The sequence below is a fragment of the Gekko japonicus genome, unplaced genomic scaffold (assembly GCF_001447785.1).
Source record: "Gekko japonicus isolate JY-2015 unplaced genomic scaffold, Gekko_japonicus_V1.1 scaffold336, whole genome shotgun sequence".
NCBI lineage: Eukaryota > Metazoa > Chordata > Lepidosauria > Squamata > Gekkonidae > Gekko > Gekko japonicus.
The window spans coordinates 39552-55300 of NW_015172014.1; the positions used below are offsets into that span (position 1 = coordinate 39552).

Consider the following 15749-nt stretch of genomic DNA (forward strand, 5'->3'; position numbering starts at 1 on the left):
GGAACATGGAACACTTATGATAGCCCCTCCTTCCAAACCATTACTACGAATAATAGTCAATAGTCTAAATTCCCACCATAATTCCCATTTTTCAGATTTATTTATTTACTTTAATTATATCCCACCTTTCTTCCCCGTGAGGACCCAAAGCGGCTCACATTGTTCTCCTTTCTTCATTTCATCCTCACAACAACCCTGTGGGGTAGTCTAGGTTGAGCAGGTGTGACTGGCCCAAAGTCACCCAGCAACCTTCCATGGCAGAGCGGGGATTCGAACAGGTCTCCCAAATCCTAGTCTGACACTCTAAGCGCTACACCACTTTGACTGTGTGTAGATAATCTTCTTTGTCCCATGGGCAGCTAAAACGTCCAAGACAGGGTCTTGGTGCGAGTGCGAGAGAACAGACCTGAAGCCGCTTTCTACCAAGACAACTGTTGGGCCCTCAAACTCAGTACTGCTTTCCTCTGACGGGCAGGATGGAGACCTTGGAGATCTTGGGCAGTGTTCCCTCTAAACTGAGTTAAGTGTGAGCTAGCTCCCGGTTTTTTAGCCTCCGGCTCACACATTTCTGTCTCAGCTCAGGAAGGGATGGCTCCAGAGCAAACTAATTTACGCAGGAGCCCAATCGCTCGCTCACAACTGTAACGTCAGGCGCTCACAAAGTGGAATCTTTGCTCACAAGACTCCACCGCTCAGAGGGAGCACTGGTCTTGGGTGGGCAAAAGGTCTCGTCCGGTACCTAGTGCTTGAAGTCTTTTAATAGGAGACGGTGACGACAATCGGCTATGGAACCATTTGCGTGCAGACAAGGGGCTCCATCCTCCGGGCAGCAGCTCCGAACCAAAGAACAGACGGGGCCAGGTCTGAGCCCCAGTGCCCCCAGTTACAGGATCGGGGGGTACCACAGCTGGGAAGAATCTTTCGCTGCTGCTGCTGCCGGGCAAAGGAGGAAGCCCTGGGCTGTAACCCCACACTCCCTATTGCTCAGCTGGAGAACGCCGATTTGGTCCACGCCCGCCCTCTTGCTGAGTGCGTGCCACCACCCTTCCACCCGCCCAGGTTACCTTCACAAGCTCAGGTTCCCAAGAGTCCAGGGTCAGCGACCGCACCTTGGAGAAATGCACGCCGAGACTCCTGCGGAGGGGAGACAGGGTGAGACAGGGCACAGGGGGAAAACAGAGAGAGGCCAGGAAAGCGGGGGGTTGGGGTGGGGTGCATCCTGCAACCCAGCTGCCCTCACCCCAAACACAGACGCCGGCTCACCTGTGGATGCCCGAACACTCAATGCACAGTGTGATGCCCAGGTTGATGCTGGCCCACTCGGGTGCAGGCTCCCGGCAATCGCAGCACTGGGCGTTGCCCTCCAGCCGCTGGACCTGATCCACCACGTGCTTGTCCGTGCTCCCCCGCAGCCGCCGGCCCAAGGGGGACTGCACCCTGCCCACGGAAAGAGAGGCGGCTCGTTCCAGGGGTTGCTGGGGGAGACGACAGAGAGCTCGTTGCGTTCTACCATTGTAACAAAGGTGCCAGTGCAGAAATCTGGTGGAAGGCGTGCACTTCCACGTCAGAGAATCCCTGTTTCCATTTGTTTTTAAACAAAGTTCCCAGTCCTTTGGAGCCCTGGAAGACCGGTTCCAAAAGACACAAATAGACACAAGAAGCTGCCTTATACTGAATCAGACCAATAGTCCACCAAGGCCAGTCTTGTCTACCATGGCTCTATAGGGTCTCAAGTGGAGCTCTTTCCCATCATCTCCGGCCTGGTCCTTTTTACTGATGGTGCTGGGGATTGAACCTGGGACTTTCTGAGTGGCCCAGAATACATGGAGCTGCCTTGTACCGAATCAGACCCTGGGCCCATCAACTTCAGTATTGTCTACTCAGACTGGCAGCAGCTCTCCAGGGTCTCAGGAAGGCATAGGTCTTTCACATCGCATATGGCTAGATCCAGTAACTGGAGATGCCGGGGATTGAACCTGGGACCTTCTGCCTGCCAAGCAGAGGCTCTCCCACTGAGCCACAGCCCCTCTTTACAGCTCTCCAGGGTCTCAGGCAGAGAGGTCTTTCCCATCACCTCCTGCCTGGCCCTTTTTAACGGGAGATGCCGGGGATTGAACCTGGGACCTTCTGCCTGCCAATCAGAAGCTCTGCCACTGAGCTACAGCCCCAGTTCATGGCTCTCCAGGGTCTCAGGCGGAGGTCTTTCACACCACCCACTGTCTGGTCCTTTTAACTGGAGATGCCAGGGATCGAACCTGGGCCCTTCTGCTTGCCAAGCAGATGCTCTACCACTGAGCCACAGCCCCTTCAACATAAATATAAAATTTATGCCACTTTGAACTCCTTGGAAGGAAGATAATTTAAAAACATGATGGATATTGAAGTTTCCTTTTTTAAGGCAATGAGAAATGTTCATAAAGCGACTGAGCATAGCATTAGAGGCAAAATGAATCTGTCCTATCAATATTCACAGTGGTTCTTTGTTCTTTTTAAGAATGTCAACGGTTCACTAAATATTGGCCCAGCTCCCCACTGAACACTTGATGGCTTTATCTGACATCCAGCGAGTGACTTCATTTTGGTATATTCACATTGACCTGAATTTGGCAACTGGCGTGCAATTGCGTTCGGCATCCGACAATGGGTTCCATATCCCGTGCCTGCCAAAATCGACAGCGAAGCCGTCAAGGTGAAACCCTCACATTCCAAACCCTGAGATTTCCCATGAGAACTCGGTTCCGATTTGGTATTTCCAAATTCACACTGGAAAGGCTGGCAAATTGTCAGACTCCCATCGAATCAACGAAGTACACACTTGTAGGAAAAGTTTTTACTTTATTTGAAGCAATAGGTGCATAACAGGATCACTGTTCAGAATGAGGCATAAGCCTGGATCCCAATAGATTATAGTAAATTCAAAAAACTGAGGCCCAATTGCAGGTCTTCCCGTGCGCGCCATTGAGCCTGGGAAGCAACGCTCCTACTTAATCATAACATACTGCTTCTCATGGATACTGCCATGAGATCACCCAAGCTACTACCCGCCAGCAACCACCTGTGGCCTTGAGAGATACACGCTGTGTGAGACAGGATGCTGGACTAGATGGACCCTCACTGGTATGATCCAGCAGGGCTCTTCTGAGGTTCTTATCAGAGGAAGGCCTCGGCCTCTCTGCCCTGTTGTTGGCCCTCCAAAGGACCTGGTTGGCCGCTGTATGAGACGGGATGCTGGACTAGAGGGACCCTCACTGATCTGATCCAGCAGGACCCTTCTGATGTCCTTATGAAGGCCTCGGCCTCTCTGCCCTGTTGTTCACCCTCCAGGGGAACTGGTTGGCCGCTATGTGAGACTGGATGCTGGACTGGATGGACCCTCCCTTGTCTGACCCAGCAGGGCTCTTCTATTCTTATGACAGCTCACGCAATTTAAGCTTGATGTGCGTTGATTCTGGGGAAGCAGGTTTAACTCACAGCGCAGAGGTCTGTACCAGACGCCCCCAAACCCCACACCATCTTTCGGACCATTCCAGACTCCCCCCCGCCTACCTGCCCCAGGGGCTCCGGGAGTTCCTCGCTGTAAGCCGAAGCGATGCTGTTTTGGACGGCGGACACCCAGGCCTGCTGGTGGCGCTCCGAATCCGCTTGGAGGAGGCAGCTCCTGCCGGGGTGGAGAAGGAAGAGGGCAAAGGGCCGTGAGAGAGGGGGCGGCAGGAGAGGGCCTCTTGGGGTGCCAGGCTCGGATTGGGGAGGCCCCGGTTGCAACCCGCCCTCCGTCCTGAGAGGGACCTCGGGTCCGCTTCTCGTTCCCTCAGCCTGAGCGGCTTCAAAAGGTGGTTGTGAGGCCCCAACCCTGGCAAAGACTTGGATGGGAGACCTCCAAGGAATACCAGGGCCAGGAGGCCAGGGGCAGGCTATTCAAGCCGCTTCTCTGAACGTCCTCCGTGCCCCAGCAGGAGTCACCAGAGGTCGCCCTGACTTCCCGGCACACACATTCACGCACACGCATGAAAGAGAAATACAGATTTTAAAAGGCTGTTGTGAGCACACAGGGGGGAAAGGAGAGGACCCCTTCCAAACTCCTTAGAGGAGAAAGTGTGGGATAAAACGGAAGACAGCGGTCGAGGCGTCTGAATCTGCAGGCTGCCCCAGAGATGGACCCAAATGCCCAGAATCCCTGTTTGTTTATCTATACCCCACCTTTCCCCCTGATGGGGACCCAAAGCAGCTTACATTGTCCTTGTATCCTGTGTTTCGTCCCCACAACAACCCTGTGAGGTAGGTTAGGCTGAATGCTTGGGACTGGCCCAAGGTCACCCAGCCGGCTTCCAGGGCATGAGTGGGGGGATCTGAACTCAGGTCTCCCAAATCCTACTCTAACGCTCGAGCCACCTTTGGCTCCCTGAGCTCTGCCAGACTCGGGACCACACCTGGAGGAAGACTCACTTGGAGGGCGAAACCACTTCGAAGCAGAAGCGGCGCTCCTGGTCCGGGCACGGCTTCACGGTACACAGGCGCAGGTCCTCAACCACCACTGTCAAGGCGTCCTGGGCAGGGGGGGGGAAGGGGTCAGAGGCTGGTGTCAGAATACTGGCCCATCCTCCCCAAATGGCAGCTTTCTCATCAGGAAGAGGAGGAGGAGGAAGAGGAAGAGGAAGAGGAAGAAGAAGAAGAAGAAGAAGAAGACGAAGAAGAAGAAGAAGAAGAAGAAGACGAAGAAGAAGAAGAAGAAGAAGAAGACGAAGAAGAAGAAGAAGAAGAAGAAGACGAAGAAGAAGAAGAAGAAGAAGAAGAAAGGGAGAGACAGAGAGACAGAGAGAAAGAGAGAAAGAAAGGAAAGGAGAGGAGAGGAGGAGGAGGAGACTGGATCTATACCCCGCCCTTCACTCGGAGTCTCAGAGCGGTTTACAAACTCCTTCCCCTTCCCCTCCCCACAACAGACACCCTGTGAGGTAGGCGGGGCTGAGAGAGCTCTCTCCAGAACTGGCCTTGAGAGAACAGCTCTGACAGAACGATGGCTTGCCCAAGGTCACCCAGCAGCTGCAAGGTCATCCAAGCAGCACACTTAAGCACTACACTAACCCCCGTGAACTGCCATGGATGACCACACTGATGGGCCGGGGGCTGTATCGCTGTGGCCACCGTTTCCTCCCTTGGGAAGCACGCGGGAGGGGGGCACGTGGCAAGGGAAGCCTCGGGGGTCGCTTGGGGAAGGGGAGAAGAGGCAGAGAAGGTGGAATTAGGGGGGCCAAGGGGGAGAGAGGCCGGTCCCTGAGCCATGGGGTTATCCACGAGGGGAGGGGCACATGACATGAAGACATGAAGGTGTCTGCTACTGAATCAGACCCTTGGTCCCTCAAGGTCTTTATCTTCTCCGGGCCAGTTTGGCCGGGGATCCTGGAGGTTTTTTGTCATCTTCTGGGCACAGGACAGGGGTCACTGCGGGTGCAGAGGGGGAGGTAGTTGTAAGTTTCCTGCATTGTGCAGGGGGTTGGACTAGATGACCGCTGAGGTCCCTTCCAACTCTAGGATTCTAGGTCAGTATTGTCAACTCAGACTGGCAGCAGCTCTCCGGGGTCTCAAGCACACCTATCACCTCCTGCCTGGTCCTTTTAACTGTAGTTGCCGGGGATTGAACCTGGGACCTTCTGCATGCCAAGCAGGTGCTCTAGCATTCATCCTTTGTCCTCCCCACCTTCAAATGTCATGCCCCCCCCAATCCATACGCTTGGCTTCCCCTCCCTCCCCAAGCCCCTCACCTTTGCCTTTTTCTGATATACCAGCTGGTTGCTTTGTATGGAAAACCAGCGCCTGAAATAGAAAAGACGGGTTTGGGATGGAGGAGCAGAAACCAGCTGTTTGGGGAGGGGGCGAGAGCACAAGGCGAGCGTTGGCATGGGGGGGGGAAGGGGAGAACGGGAGACACAGGATTTTTTACATTTGTATTTGGGAGATTTCCAGGCTGCTTTCCCGGGGATACCAGAAAGAAAGCACTGGCTGACGAGAAGCAGGAAGCCGAGCTGAACGGGTCTTTCGAGAAAGGCAGTTCTTGGGTGCCGGACAGAACCGCAGTCCTGCCCTCGTATACCCGGTTGGAGAAAACGAGAAACAGGGTGTGGAGGGGGAAGGGGTGCGTCCACTCACCTGCTCCATGTCTTGAAGGCGTTGCTGGCCCTCTTGTACAGGTACCCCTCCATAACCACCAGCCCTGGCTCTGAACGGAGCTCAGGAAACGCATCGTCTTGCGACAGGTCCTGAAAAGGGGTGGCCCCTCGTTACAAAACAGAAAACCTCCTCAAACCAACAAGCAGGCCTGCCTGTTCCCAACCCGCCCCAAAGGCCAACACAGTCGCTAGACCCTCCAGTTCTGCCCAAACGCCATCTCCCTTGTGCCATCTCCTCCCGGCCTATCCGTGCCCCCCCCGCTCCACTTCCTGAACCTTTCTCAGTCTTGTGGGCACTCTGAAGCCACGCCCCTGTGTCCACAAGCTCCTCCTACCAATCTCCAGGGCCCACCTCCGCCAGCACTCACAGGCTAAGCCCAGCCCACTGTTATCCGAACTTTCTTCTGGCTCCAAGCCTCATCCCATTTGCCTCAAGCCCCTCCTCTTTTTCAGAATGGGCCAGCCCATAAGCTCCGCCCCTAAACGGCAAGCCTCCTTCTATTTGCCGTAAGCCCCTCCTCTTTCTCAAAACTGGCCCGCCCATAAGCTCCACCCCCTTGAAATCCACTCACCTTCTGCTTGATCGCTGTGTGCCGTTGCTCCATGTCCCGCTTTTCTCGGGCCGACTCCAGAACCAACTGATGGAGCTGAAAAAGGGGAGAGCTTAGGGCAGGGGCCAGGATTTCCGGCACGGAAGCCGAAGAAAGCAGCACAAATTGGAAACCGTCTCCAAACTCTCACTCCTACCCCTTCCCCCCACCCAAACACCTGCCTGACTTTGTTTCTTCCAGTTCTAATTCCCTTCTCCACCCCCCAGCCAAAACTGAAGGTCAGGGATCATTCTGCAGGGAAACACACGGCTAGAAGCAGGAAACAGACGAGTGGGATTGAGACGGCCCACAAGCCAGGCATCAGCATTAGACTCTGTGGAATTCCAGATTCAACGGCGTTTAAACGCAATCTGTCCAAATAGTGTTCATCTTTTACAAAAGAAAGGTCTCGTTTAAACTATCCGTTCGTGTGTTAAGCGGCCTTCCCTAGTACAGAGCTAAAAATGGCTTTAAAAAACCTCAAACAAAAAAGTTCAAGACCCATCAGCATTGCACAAGATTCAGGTTTTAAACAGATCCCGACACGGATTTCAGCTGAACACCAGCAACTTCTGTGGCTGGGAAGAATTCATGGTGGTTTTACCTTGCAAAGTGCTGCTTTATTTATTTATTTATCGAAAGTATTTCTATTCCAGATCCAGCACGGTATAGTGGTTAGAGTGGGCGTGTCAAACATGCGGCCCGGGGGCCAGATCAGGCCCCCGGAGGGCTTCCATCAGGCCCGCAGTGGAACTGGCCATCTCCTGCTTCCAGTTCTGCTACTGCTGCTGCATCATAGCTTGCATCGCCAGACTCCCTTAATCACTCAGCCATTTCATGTTTTAACCTGGGTCCCAGACTCAGAACTCTGAGCATGAGATTTCTGTGGTGAATGTCAATAAATTAAAAGTAGGCTTGCAGCTTACAGAGCTAATGTTTTAAGCATGTTTTTATTTTAAGTTAAAAAAAATCTTTGTGTTTGTGTCCTTTATAAAGTCTGTATCTCCACTGCCTGGCATTACATTTTATGACACGCACATGGCCTGGCCCAACAAGGTCTCATCTATGTCAGATCCGGCCCTCTTCACAAATGAGTCCAACACCCCTGGGTTAGAGTGTCAGACCTGGAAGATCCAGGTCGTGGAAGCCTGCAGGGTGATCTTGGGCTAGTCACGCCCTCTCAAGCCTACCCTACCTGACAGGGTTGTTGTGAGGTCTCCCATCCTAATACTAACCAGGGCTGACACTGACTCGCTTCCAAGATCTGACGAGAGCGAGCTAACCCGTGACGTCCAGGTCGGGGCGACATTGACGTCAGGGGCCCATAACGTGTCCTCAACACCCTCCCCAAGCTGAATGGGAATATCCAGGGACTAAGAGGGCAGCCTGCCCCCCATCGCCCCTCCGCACCCCCTCTCCAGCACCCATTTGATTTTCCCAGACCTGTTCCCCTACCTGGAGAAGCCAGACGCGGAGTCCAGGGGCACAAGCGGTCTGGTGCGGCTGCATGGCCACAGGCTCTGTGGGGGAGAAGCCGGGCTCCCGCATCCTGTTTGTCCAAATCGACTCTTTCCTGGCTGGCCCCGGTCTTCCTCTCCCCTCCGCTCACTTCCTCCCTCTTTCTGGGGTTTGCCAAGAGGAGAGGAGACCGGCCCACCCCTCTCCTCCCCTGCATCTTCTACCCGGGGGCCGGGGGGTCCTCTCACCTGTGCTGCCAAGTCCTTCCGATACTGCGCCAGCTCTTTTGCCGCATGGAACCCCTGCTCTAGGTACGAGGACTGGGCTTCCATGGAAGTCAACATCTGGAAAGACATACGGCCTGATCAACCCGGAAGTGCTGAAGAGGCACTTTTGTTTCCAAAGAGAGAGAGATTGGGGGGGTTCGAGCCTGTCTGGAAGCCACATTTCCTGAGCACGAAGTCTCACCCCAGATAAGGGGGGCGCGAGGGGGGGAGGCGCTGCAGAACAAAAAGACCTTAGAGAGTCACGGCTTGCAGACAGAATCCAGGGCTGAAACCTCCAAACTCAAATTTAAAAATTGCAACGAAGGTTTCCTAACATGAACGTTTGACCGAATGGCGACGGGACACTCAAAAACTAGGTTTCCCAACCGTGCTGCCCCCCAGCACCCTTTCTAAGCACCCACCACGGGCTCATACAAAATGGGCGCAGTCAGGTGAGCCTTTTGCCCAGCAAGGTTTCTGGCTGGCTGTGCAGATTTTTAAAGAGTTGCCACAGGACAAGAATGTTCAATGTACAACTGAAGAGAAAAGAAGAGACTGGATTTATACCCCGCCTTTCATTACCCAAAGGAGTCTCAGAGCGGCTGATAACCTCCTTTCCCTTCCCCTCCCCACAACAGACACCCTGTGAGGGAGGTGGGGCTGAGAGAGCTCTCTTTCAAGAACTGCTCGTGAGAGAACAGCTCTGAGTGAACTTGTGGCTGACCCAAGGTCACCCAGCTGGCTAACTTCCTGACGGAGCGGTTCCTCAGTGGAACAGGCTTCCTCGGGAGCTGGTGGGCTCTCCTTCTTTCGAGGTTTTCAAACAGAGGCTAGATGGCCATCGGACAGCAATGCGGATTCGGTGAATGTAGGCAGATCATGAGAGGGGAGGGAAGGAAGGGTTGCCTCAGTGCTTAGGTCTTGTGGCCCTTTCTTACACGCCCAGGGAAATGCTGATCGTCACTTCGGGATCAGGAAGCAATCCTGGAGGTTTGTTATCATCTCCTGGGCGTGGAACAGGGGTCACTACAGGTGTGGAGGGGAAGTATTTGTGAATTTCCTGCATTGTGCAGGCGGTTGGACTAGATGACCCTGGAGGTCCCTTCCAACTCTATGATTCTATGATTCTAAGTGGGGAATCAAACCTGATTCTCCCAGATTAGAGTCCGCGCTCCTAACCGCTACACCAAACTGGCTCCTTAAACCTGTGTGTGGGCAAGAAAATATTTCTGAACAACAGGTTCGTTTGAAAAGGTATCCTCGTAAACAGAGGTTCGGCATGAAATGTTCAAGCGGTACTATTAAAGTTATGCACGACTTCACTCCCCGGCATTCTGGGGTTGGCTCCGCCATTTTGTGGCAGCCATTTTGTGGCTGCGCCTACCATCCACTGTCTGAGTTTCAAAGGGGCTCACTGACTAAAACGGCTGGGCACGCGATTCCTCGAAACTCTACAGACTCTAAACCTAGCGTTTATCACAAAAAAAGCCAAACCCTGGCATACAAACCCCACATATATAAGTGTGAAGCTGACCACATGCTTTCAAGGATCCAAATAGCAGTAGTAGTAGAAGAAGAAGACGAAGAAGAAGACGAGGAGGAGGAAATTGGATTTATACCCCGCCCTTCACTACCCAAAGGAGTCTCAGAGTGGCTTCCAACCCCTTCCCCTCCCCACAACAAAGACACCCTGTGAGGGACGTAGGGCTGAGAGAGCTCTTTCGAGGACTGCCCTTGAGAACAGCTCTGAGGGAACTTGAGACTGACCCAAGGTCCCACCAGCAGCTGCACGTGGAGGAGTGGGGAATCAAACCCGGTTCTCCCAGATTAGAGTCCGCGCCCCTAACCACTAGACCAAAGACGCAGGGATGCGTGGCTCCGCAGATGGAAGCGTTGGCTACTCAACCGACTATTACGGACACAAGTCAAGCCAAGGCAAAGTTACTCACAAACTTCAGGATCTCAAATTTCTTCTTTGACTGGATCACGTTGATCTGGGAAGAAGAAACACTCGCTTGACCCTGGAGGGATTCCACACACCCCGGCCACCCTGACTCCCAGCCACCCGCCTTCCCCCCAGACCAGACGAATGGGTCGCTCCAGCTCCCCTTCCCAGAGCCAGGAGAGGACCCCGGAGGAGCCCTGGCCGGCAGTCAGGCCCTCCCCCCCCCCACCTGGAGGACGTAGTCGAGGGCTCGGGCACGGAAGGCAGTGCGGGCGGCCTTCAACGCAAGGACGGCCTCCTCGGCCTCGTGGTGGCGTCGCCGGGGCACTTCGGCGTTATGGTGGAGGGCGCTGGAGAGGGTTTCGCTGCTGCGTTCGAATTCCTTACGGGTCTCCTTGAACTGCTTGATGTCTCTAAGGCATGAAAGTCACCGGGTGAGGGGGAGGAGAGAGGCGGCAGCCCATAACCCCAGCCGTTGCCACTGTAGCCAGCCCACCCCCCCAGGCTCCCCCAACGCCAACACCACCCCAAACACCACACATAATAGTCCCTCTAAGCTGTGGAGTCCTGTGAGCAAAAATCCTACTTTCTGAGATACTGGCATGAAAGTTGTCAGCGGGTGATTTGGCTACTGCATAAATCCGTTCGCTCTGGAGCCGTCCCTTCCTGAGCTAAGACAGAAATGTGTGAACCAGAGGCTAAAAAGCAGTGAATTAGCTCACACCAACTCAGCTTAGAGGGAACACTGCCAATATTCCCTCTAAGCCGCGGAGTCCTGTGAGCAAAAATCCTACTTGGTGAGCTACTGGCATGAAAGTTGTGAGCGAGCGATTTGGCGACTGCATAATTCAGTTTGCTCTGGAGCCATCTTTCCTGAGCTAAGACAGAAATGTGTGAACCAGAGGCTAAGAAACAGTGAGCTAGCTCACACCAACTCAGCTTAGAGGGAACACTGCCAATATTCCCTCTAAGCCGCGGAGTCCTGTGAGCAAAAATCCTACTTGGTGAGCTACTGGCATGAAAGTTGTGAGCGAGCGATTTGGCGACTGCATAATTCAGTTTGCTCTGGAGCCGTCCCTTCCTGAGGTAAGACAAAAACGTGTGCGCCGGAGGCTAAAAAACGGTGAGCTAGCTCACACCAACTCAGCTTAGAGTGAACACTGCCAATATTCCCTCTAAGCCGCGGAGTCTTGTGAGCAAAAATCCTACTTGGTGAGATACTGGCATGAAAGTGGTGAGCGAGCGATTTGGCGACTGCGTTAATCAGTTTGCTCAGAGTCCTGAGGTAAGACAAAAACATGTGCGCCGGAGGCTAAAAAACGGTGAGCTAGCTCACACCAGCTCAGCTTAGCGGGAACACTGCTCATAGGGTTTCCAAACTCCAGGTGGGGTCTGGAGATCTCCCGGAATTACAACTGATCTCCTGAGATCAGCTCCCCCGGAGAAAATGGCGGCCGGGGAGGATGGGCTCCATGGCCTTTGACCCCAGCGAGGTCCCTCCCGCCCCAAACCCCGCCCTCCACAGGCTCCAACCCCAAGCCTCCAGATTCTTCCCAAGCAGCAGTGGGCAACTCTAATTCATCGCCAGATTCGAACCCAGCACACTCTTCCATTTTGGGGAGCAGAACTCTGATCGCGCGCCCCACCTGATTCACTGGTAGACCTCAAGGGGTCGGGGCCAGCCCATGACCACAACGCCCTTGGAAGGCGGCCCAAATGTGCCAAAGCGCCACAGGGACAAAGATGACGCCCAACGCACGACGGCTCTGCCCAGAGAGTTCCCCCCAGGCCGGCCTGCTTTTTGAGCATCTACCAAACCCCTCGTCCCTCTCCCCAAATCCTCCTCCTCCTCCTTTGCCAGACACTCTCTGGCCGCCTTACTCTTTCACCAGACTCTGCAGCTGTTGCTTGAAGGATTGTTGTGTCGTGTCCAGAAGTTCCTGCGACAGAAAGAAAAAGCAAAGAGGGTGGAGAGGGGGGAAGCCAAGGCCGACCGTCCCAACCGGGCGAGGTCAGGAATTGTACGAGAGTTCGGCAGCTCCAGGGACCGTGTGGACGACCGGACGCCTTCCCTCTGGAGAGAGGCTAAACGGTTTGGGGGACGTGGGGTTCAGGAGGAGAAAAGGAGCCCACGGGGGAAGGAGAGGCGGGGAGCCCTGACCTGCCATGAACCCAATCCCCCCGGGGGAATCGCTGGCACAAGCCCGGCTGAGGTCACAGCTCTTGCGTAAGGCACATTCAGTTCAAGGAAGAAGAAGAAGAGAAGAGACTGGATTCATACCCCGCCCTTCACTACCCGAAGGAGTCTCAGAGCAGCTTACAATCTCCTTTCCCTTCCCCCTCCCCACAATAGACACCCTGTGAGGTCGGTGGGGCTGAGAGAGCTCAGACAGAAAGTGCCCTTGAGAGAACAGCTCTGAGAGAACTTGTGACTGACCCAAGGTCACACCAGCAGCTGCATGTGGAGGAGTGGGGAACCAAACCCCGTTCTCCCAGATTAGAATCCGCGCTCTTAACCACTACACCGAACTGGCTCCAGTTCAAGCTGGGGAAGGTCCTGGTGGGTCACACCTGCCCTCAGTCAAGGAGCTGAAAGATGGCTGGGCATCAGGTGATTTGAAGGCAAAGTTAATTTAGATTTTGCTGCCTTGATGATGGGGGGGGGGCTCTTATAAACTGGTGTAGTGGTTAAAGTGCGCGGACTCTAATCTGGGAGAACCGGGTTTGATTCCCCACTCATCCACTTGTAGCTGCTGGATGACCTTGGGCAAGCCATAGTTCTGACAAGAGCTGTCCTTGAAAGGGCAGCTCTTGAAAGAGCTCTCTCAGCCAAGTAGCCCCAAACTTTCCTAAGACCCAGTCTGAAAAACCACTGTCTAGTGTAGTGGTTAAGAGTGGCAGACTCTAATCCAGACAACCAGGTTTGATTCCCCACTTCTCCACATGCAGCTGCTGGATAACTTTGGGTCAGTTACAGTTCTCTCAGAGTTGTTCCCCCAAGAGCGGCTCTCTCAGAGCTCTCTCAGCCCCACCTACCTCACAGAGGGTGTCTGTTGTGGGGAGGGGAAGGGAGATTGTGAGCCGCTCTGAGACTCCTTCGGGTAGTGAAGGGCGGGGGATACATCCAATCTCTTCTTCTTCTTCTTCTTCTTCATCTACAGCATTCCGAGACCCCTGCAGTGTCACAGCTGAGGGCTGGCTCGTCCAGCATCCAGATGGCCTTGGGAGTGGCACACAGGACCACCACCCAGGAAGGTTATCTGCCGGCATTTGGCAGCACCACCTCTGCACATGGGCGTCATATTCAACAGCCACTGGCAGACCCCTCTGCCATGCCATGGATTTCTCTTATCAAAGCCATCACTGCATCTTGTGGCAGGATGTTCCGCAGGCTAAGTTACACACTGCGTGGAAGAGCATTTCTTGTGGGCTGTGTAGAAATCTAGCGCCTTTTGAATTCACTGGATGCTTGTGAGCTCTCGCACTAGGGAGGGAGGGAGGGAGGGAGGGAGGAAAAGTCTCCTCTCCCTTCCACGCTTATAATCCTCTCGTTTCTGTCACTCCCCACCCTCCTGCCTAGCTGTCCATTCTTTCTAAACTAAAAACGTTTCGACCGTTCCTCGCAAGGAAGGTGTTTTGCATGCACACACGTGCACAGGCACACACACACCCCGGCTTTGGCTGACCAGCGATCTCCGATTCCGGCTCCCAAGAGAGGAGGGGGAGGAGGAGGAGGAGGAGGAGGAAGAGGAGATTGGATTTATACCCTGCCCTTCACTACCCAAAGGAGTCTCAGAGTGGCTTGAAATCCCATTCCCTTCCCCTCCCCACAACAGACACCCTCTGAGGTAGGTGAGGTTGAGAGAGCTCTTTTGAGAACTGCTCCAGAGAACAGCTCTCAAACAACTTTTGACTGACCCAAGGCCACACCAGCATTTGCATGTGGAGGAGTGGGGAATGAAACTCGGTTCTCCCAGATTAAAGTCTGCACAGCAAGTGCTCCCACAGCACAAGACTCTTGACAGGGTGCCTCAAGGAAGAAGAAGAAGAAGGGATTGGATTTATACCCCACCCTTCACTACCCGAAGGAGTCTCAGAGCGGCTTACAAACTCCTTTCCCTCCCTCTCCCCACTACAGACAGACGCCCTGTGAGGCAAGTGGGGCTGAGAGAGCTCTCTCCAGAACTGCCCTTGAGAGAACAGCTCTGAAAGGAACTTGTGACTGAGCCAAGGACCCCCAGCTGGCTGCAAGTGGAGGAGTGGGGAATCAAACCTGGTTCTCCCGGATTAGACCACCACACCAATTTATACCCCGCCCTTCACTACCCAAAGGAGTCTCAGAGCGACTTACAAACTCCTTTCCCTTCCCCTCCCCACAACAGACACCCTGTGAGGTAGGTGGGGCCAAGAGAGCTCTTGACAGAAACTGCTCTTTTTCAAGGACAGCTCTGAGAGAACGATGGCTTGCGGAAGGTCATCCAGCAGCTTCGAGTGGAGGCTACCCCGCCCTACCCCGCGAGCGGGATTAGAGTCCGCGCACTTAACCACTGCACCAGACTGGCTCTCAGGATGCAGGCCCCCAACTCCTCTGGGGAAAGAAAAAGGAGGCTGAACCGAGGAAAGGAGCCATTTCTCACCTCGTGCCTGCCAATCATCTGGTTGAGGCTCTCCGAAAATTTCTTGAGGCACTCCTGGAAAACGGGGCCCAGAAAGACAGAGGGGGAGAACACTGTGAAGGGCCCGGGTGTGAGAATCCATTCCACCCCTCGCCAGTCCGGGAGGATTCAGAACTCAGGGCTGGAAATGGGACACCACCCCGAAGGACGCGGTGCAGCGGCCCCATGGCAGGCGGCAGTCTTGCAAGCCGTTTCAAAAAAAAACAAAACCCTGAAGTTTCCGGACCTCATGATCCAGAGTTTCTAGAGGTCACGGCGGTTGCAGAAAAGCACTTGAAGGTGCACAGTCGGGATCGGCAGACATCTCAGGTTCCTGCCCTCCGGCCATGACCCCCCGCCCCCACCAGAGCCAAACTGGTCTTTCCAGCGCTTCCACCAGGGCTGGCCAAACTGGATGGGGCACAACACAGGGGCTGCCCCCAACCCGCCCAGGCACCCAATCTGGTCACCCCACCCCACCCCACCCCGGCCACCTCTGGCCTGCACGCTTACGCTCATCATGGGGTCCCCCTGGGCATTGTGGGACAGCTCCTGGACGCCAGACACAAAGTTCTTGCTGTGGGAGCAGTACTGCCGCCCCGACTCCAGCATGGTGGTGCACAGCTTCAGCAGCTGGGGGGGGGGGGGGGAGAGAGGGGACAGGGAGTAGACAC

At 54.5% G+C, this 15749-nt stretch overlaps 1 protein-coding gene and 1 non-coding gene across 2 annotated transcripts in view; both read right to left on the minus strand.

The window, feature by feature from the left end:
- The window catches only part of ACAP1 (ArfGAP with coiled-coil, ankyrin repeat and PH domains 1), a 31163-nt gene that overhangs the window by 9194 nt on the left and 6220 nt on the right, over positions 1 to 15749 (minus strand). The window contains exons 3-15 of the mRNA XM_015420301.1: positions 15589 to 15708; positions 15058 to 15111; positions 12302 to 12360; positions 10650 to 10833; positions 10425 to 10469; positions 8458 to 8553; positions 6734 to 6808; positions 6142 to 6251; positions 5757 to 5808; positions 4444 to 4544; positions 3547 to 3658; positions 1264 to 1475; positions 1065 to 1134 (exon numbers count right to left, since the gene is read on the minus strand). Of these exons, the coding sequence (XP_015275787.1) occupies positions 1065 to 1134; positions 1264 to 1475; positions 3547 to 3658; positions 4444 to 4544; positions 5757 to 5808; positions 6142 to 6251; positions 6734 to 6808; positions 8458 to 8553; positions 10425 to 10469; positions 10650 to 10833; positions 12302 to 12360; positions 15058 to 15111; positions 15589 to 15708 (1290 nt within the window). The remainder of the gene's footprint in view (positions 1 to 1064; positions 1135 to 1263; positions 1476 to 3546; positions 3659 to 4443; positions 4545 to 5756; positions 5809 to 6141; positions 6252 to 6733; positions 6809 to 8457; positions 8554 to 10424; positions 10470 to 10649; positions 10834 to 12301; positions 12361 to 15057; positions 15112 to 15588; positions 15709 to 15749) is intronic.
- Positions 2235 to 2306, minus strand: TRNAA-GGC. Its single transcript has one exon. It is a non-coding gene; the product is annotated as a tRNA-Ala (tRNA).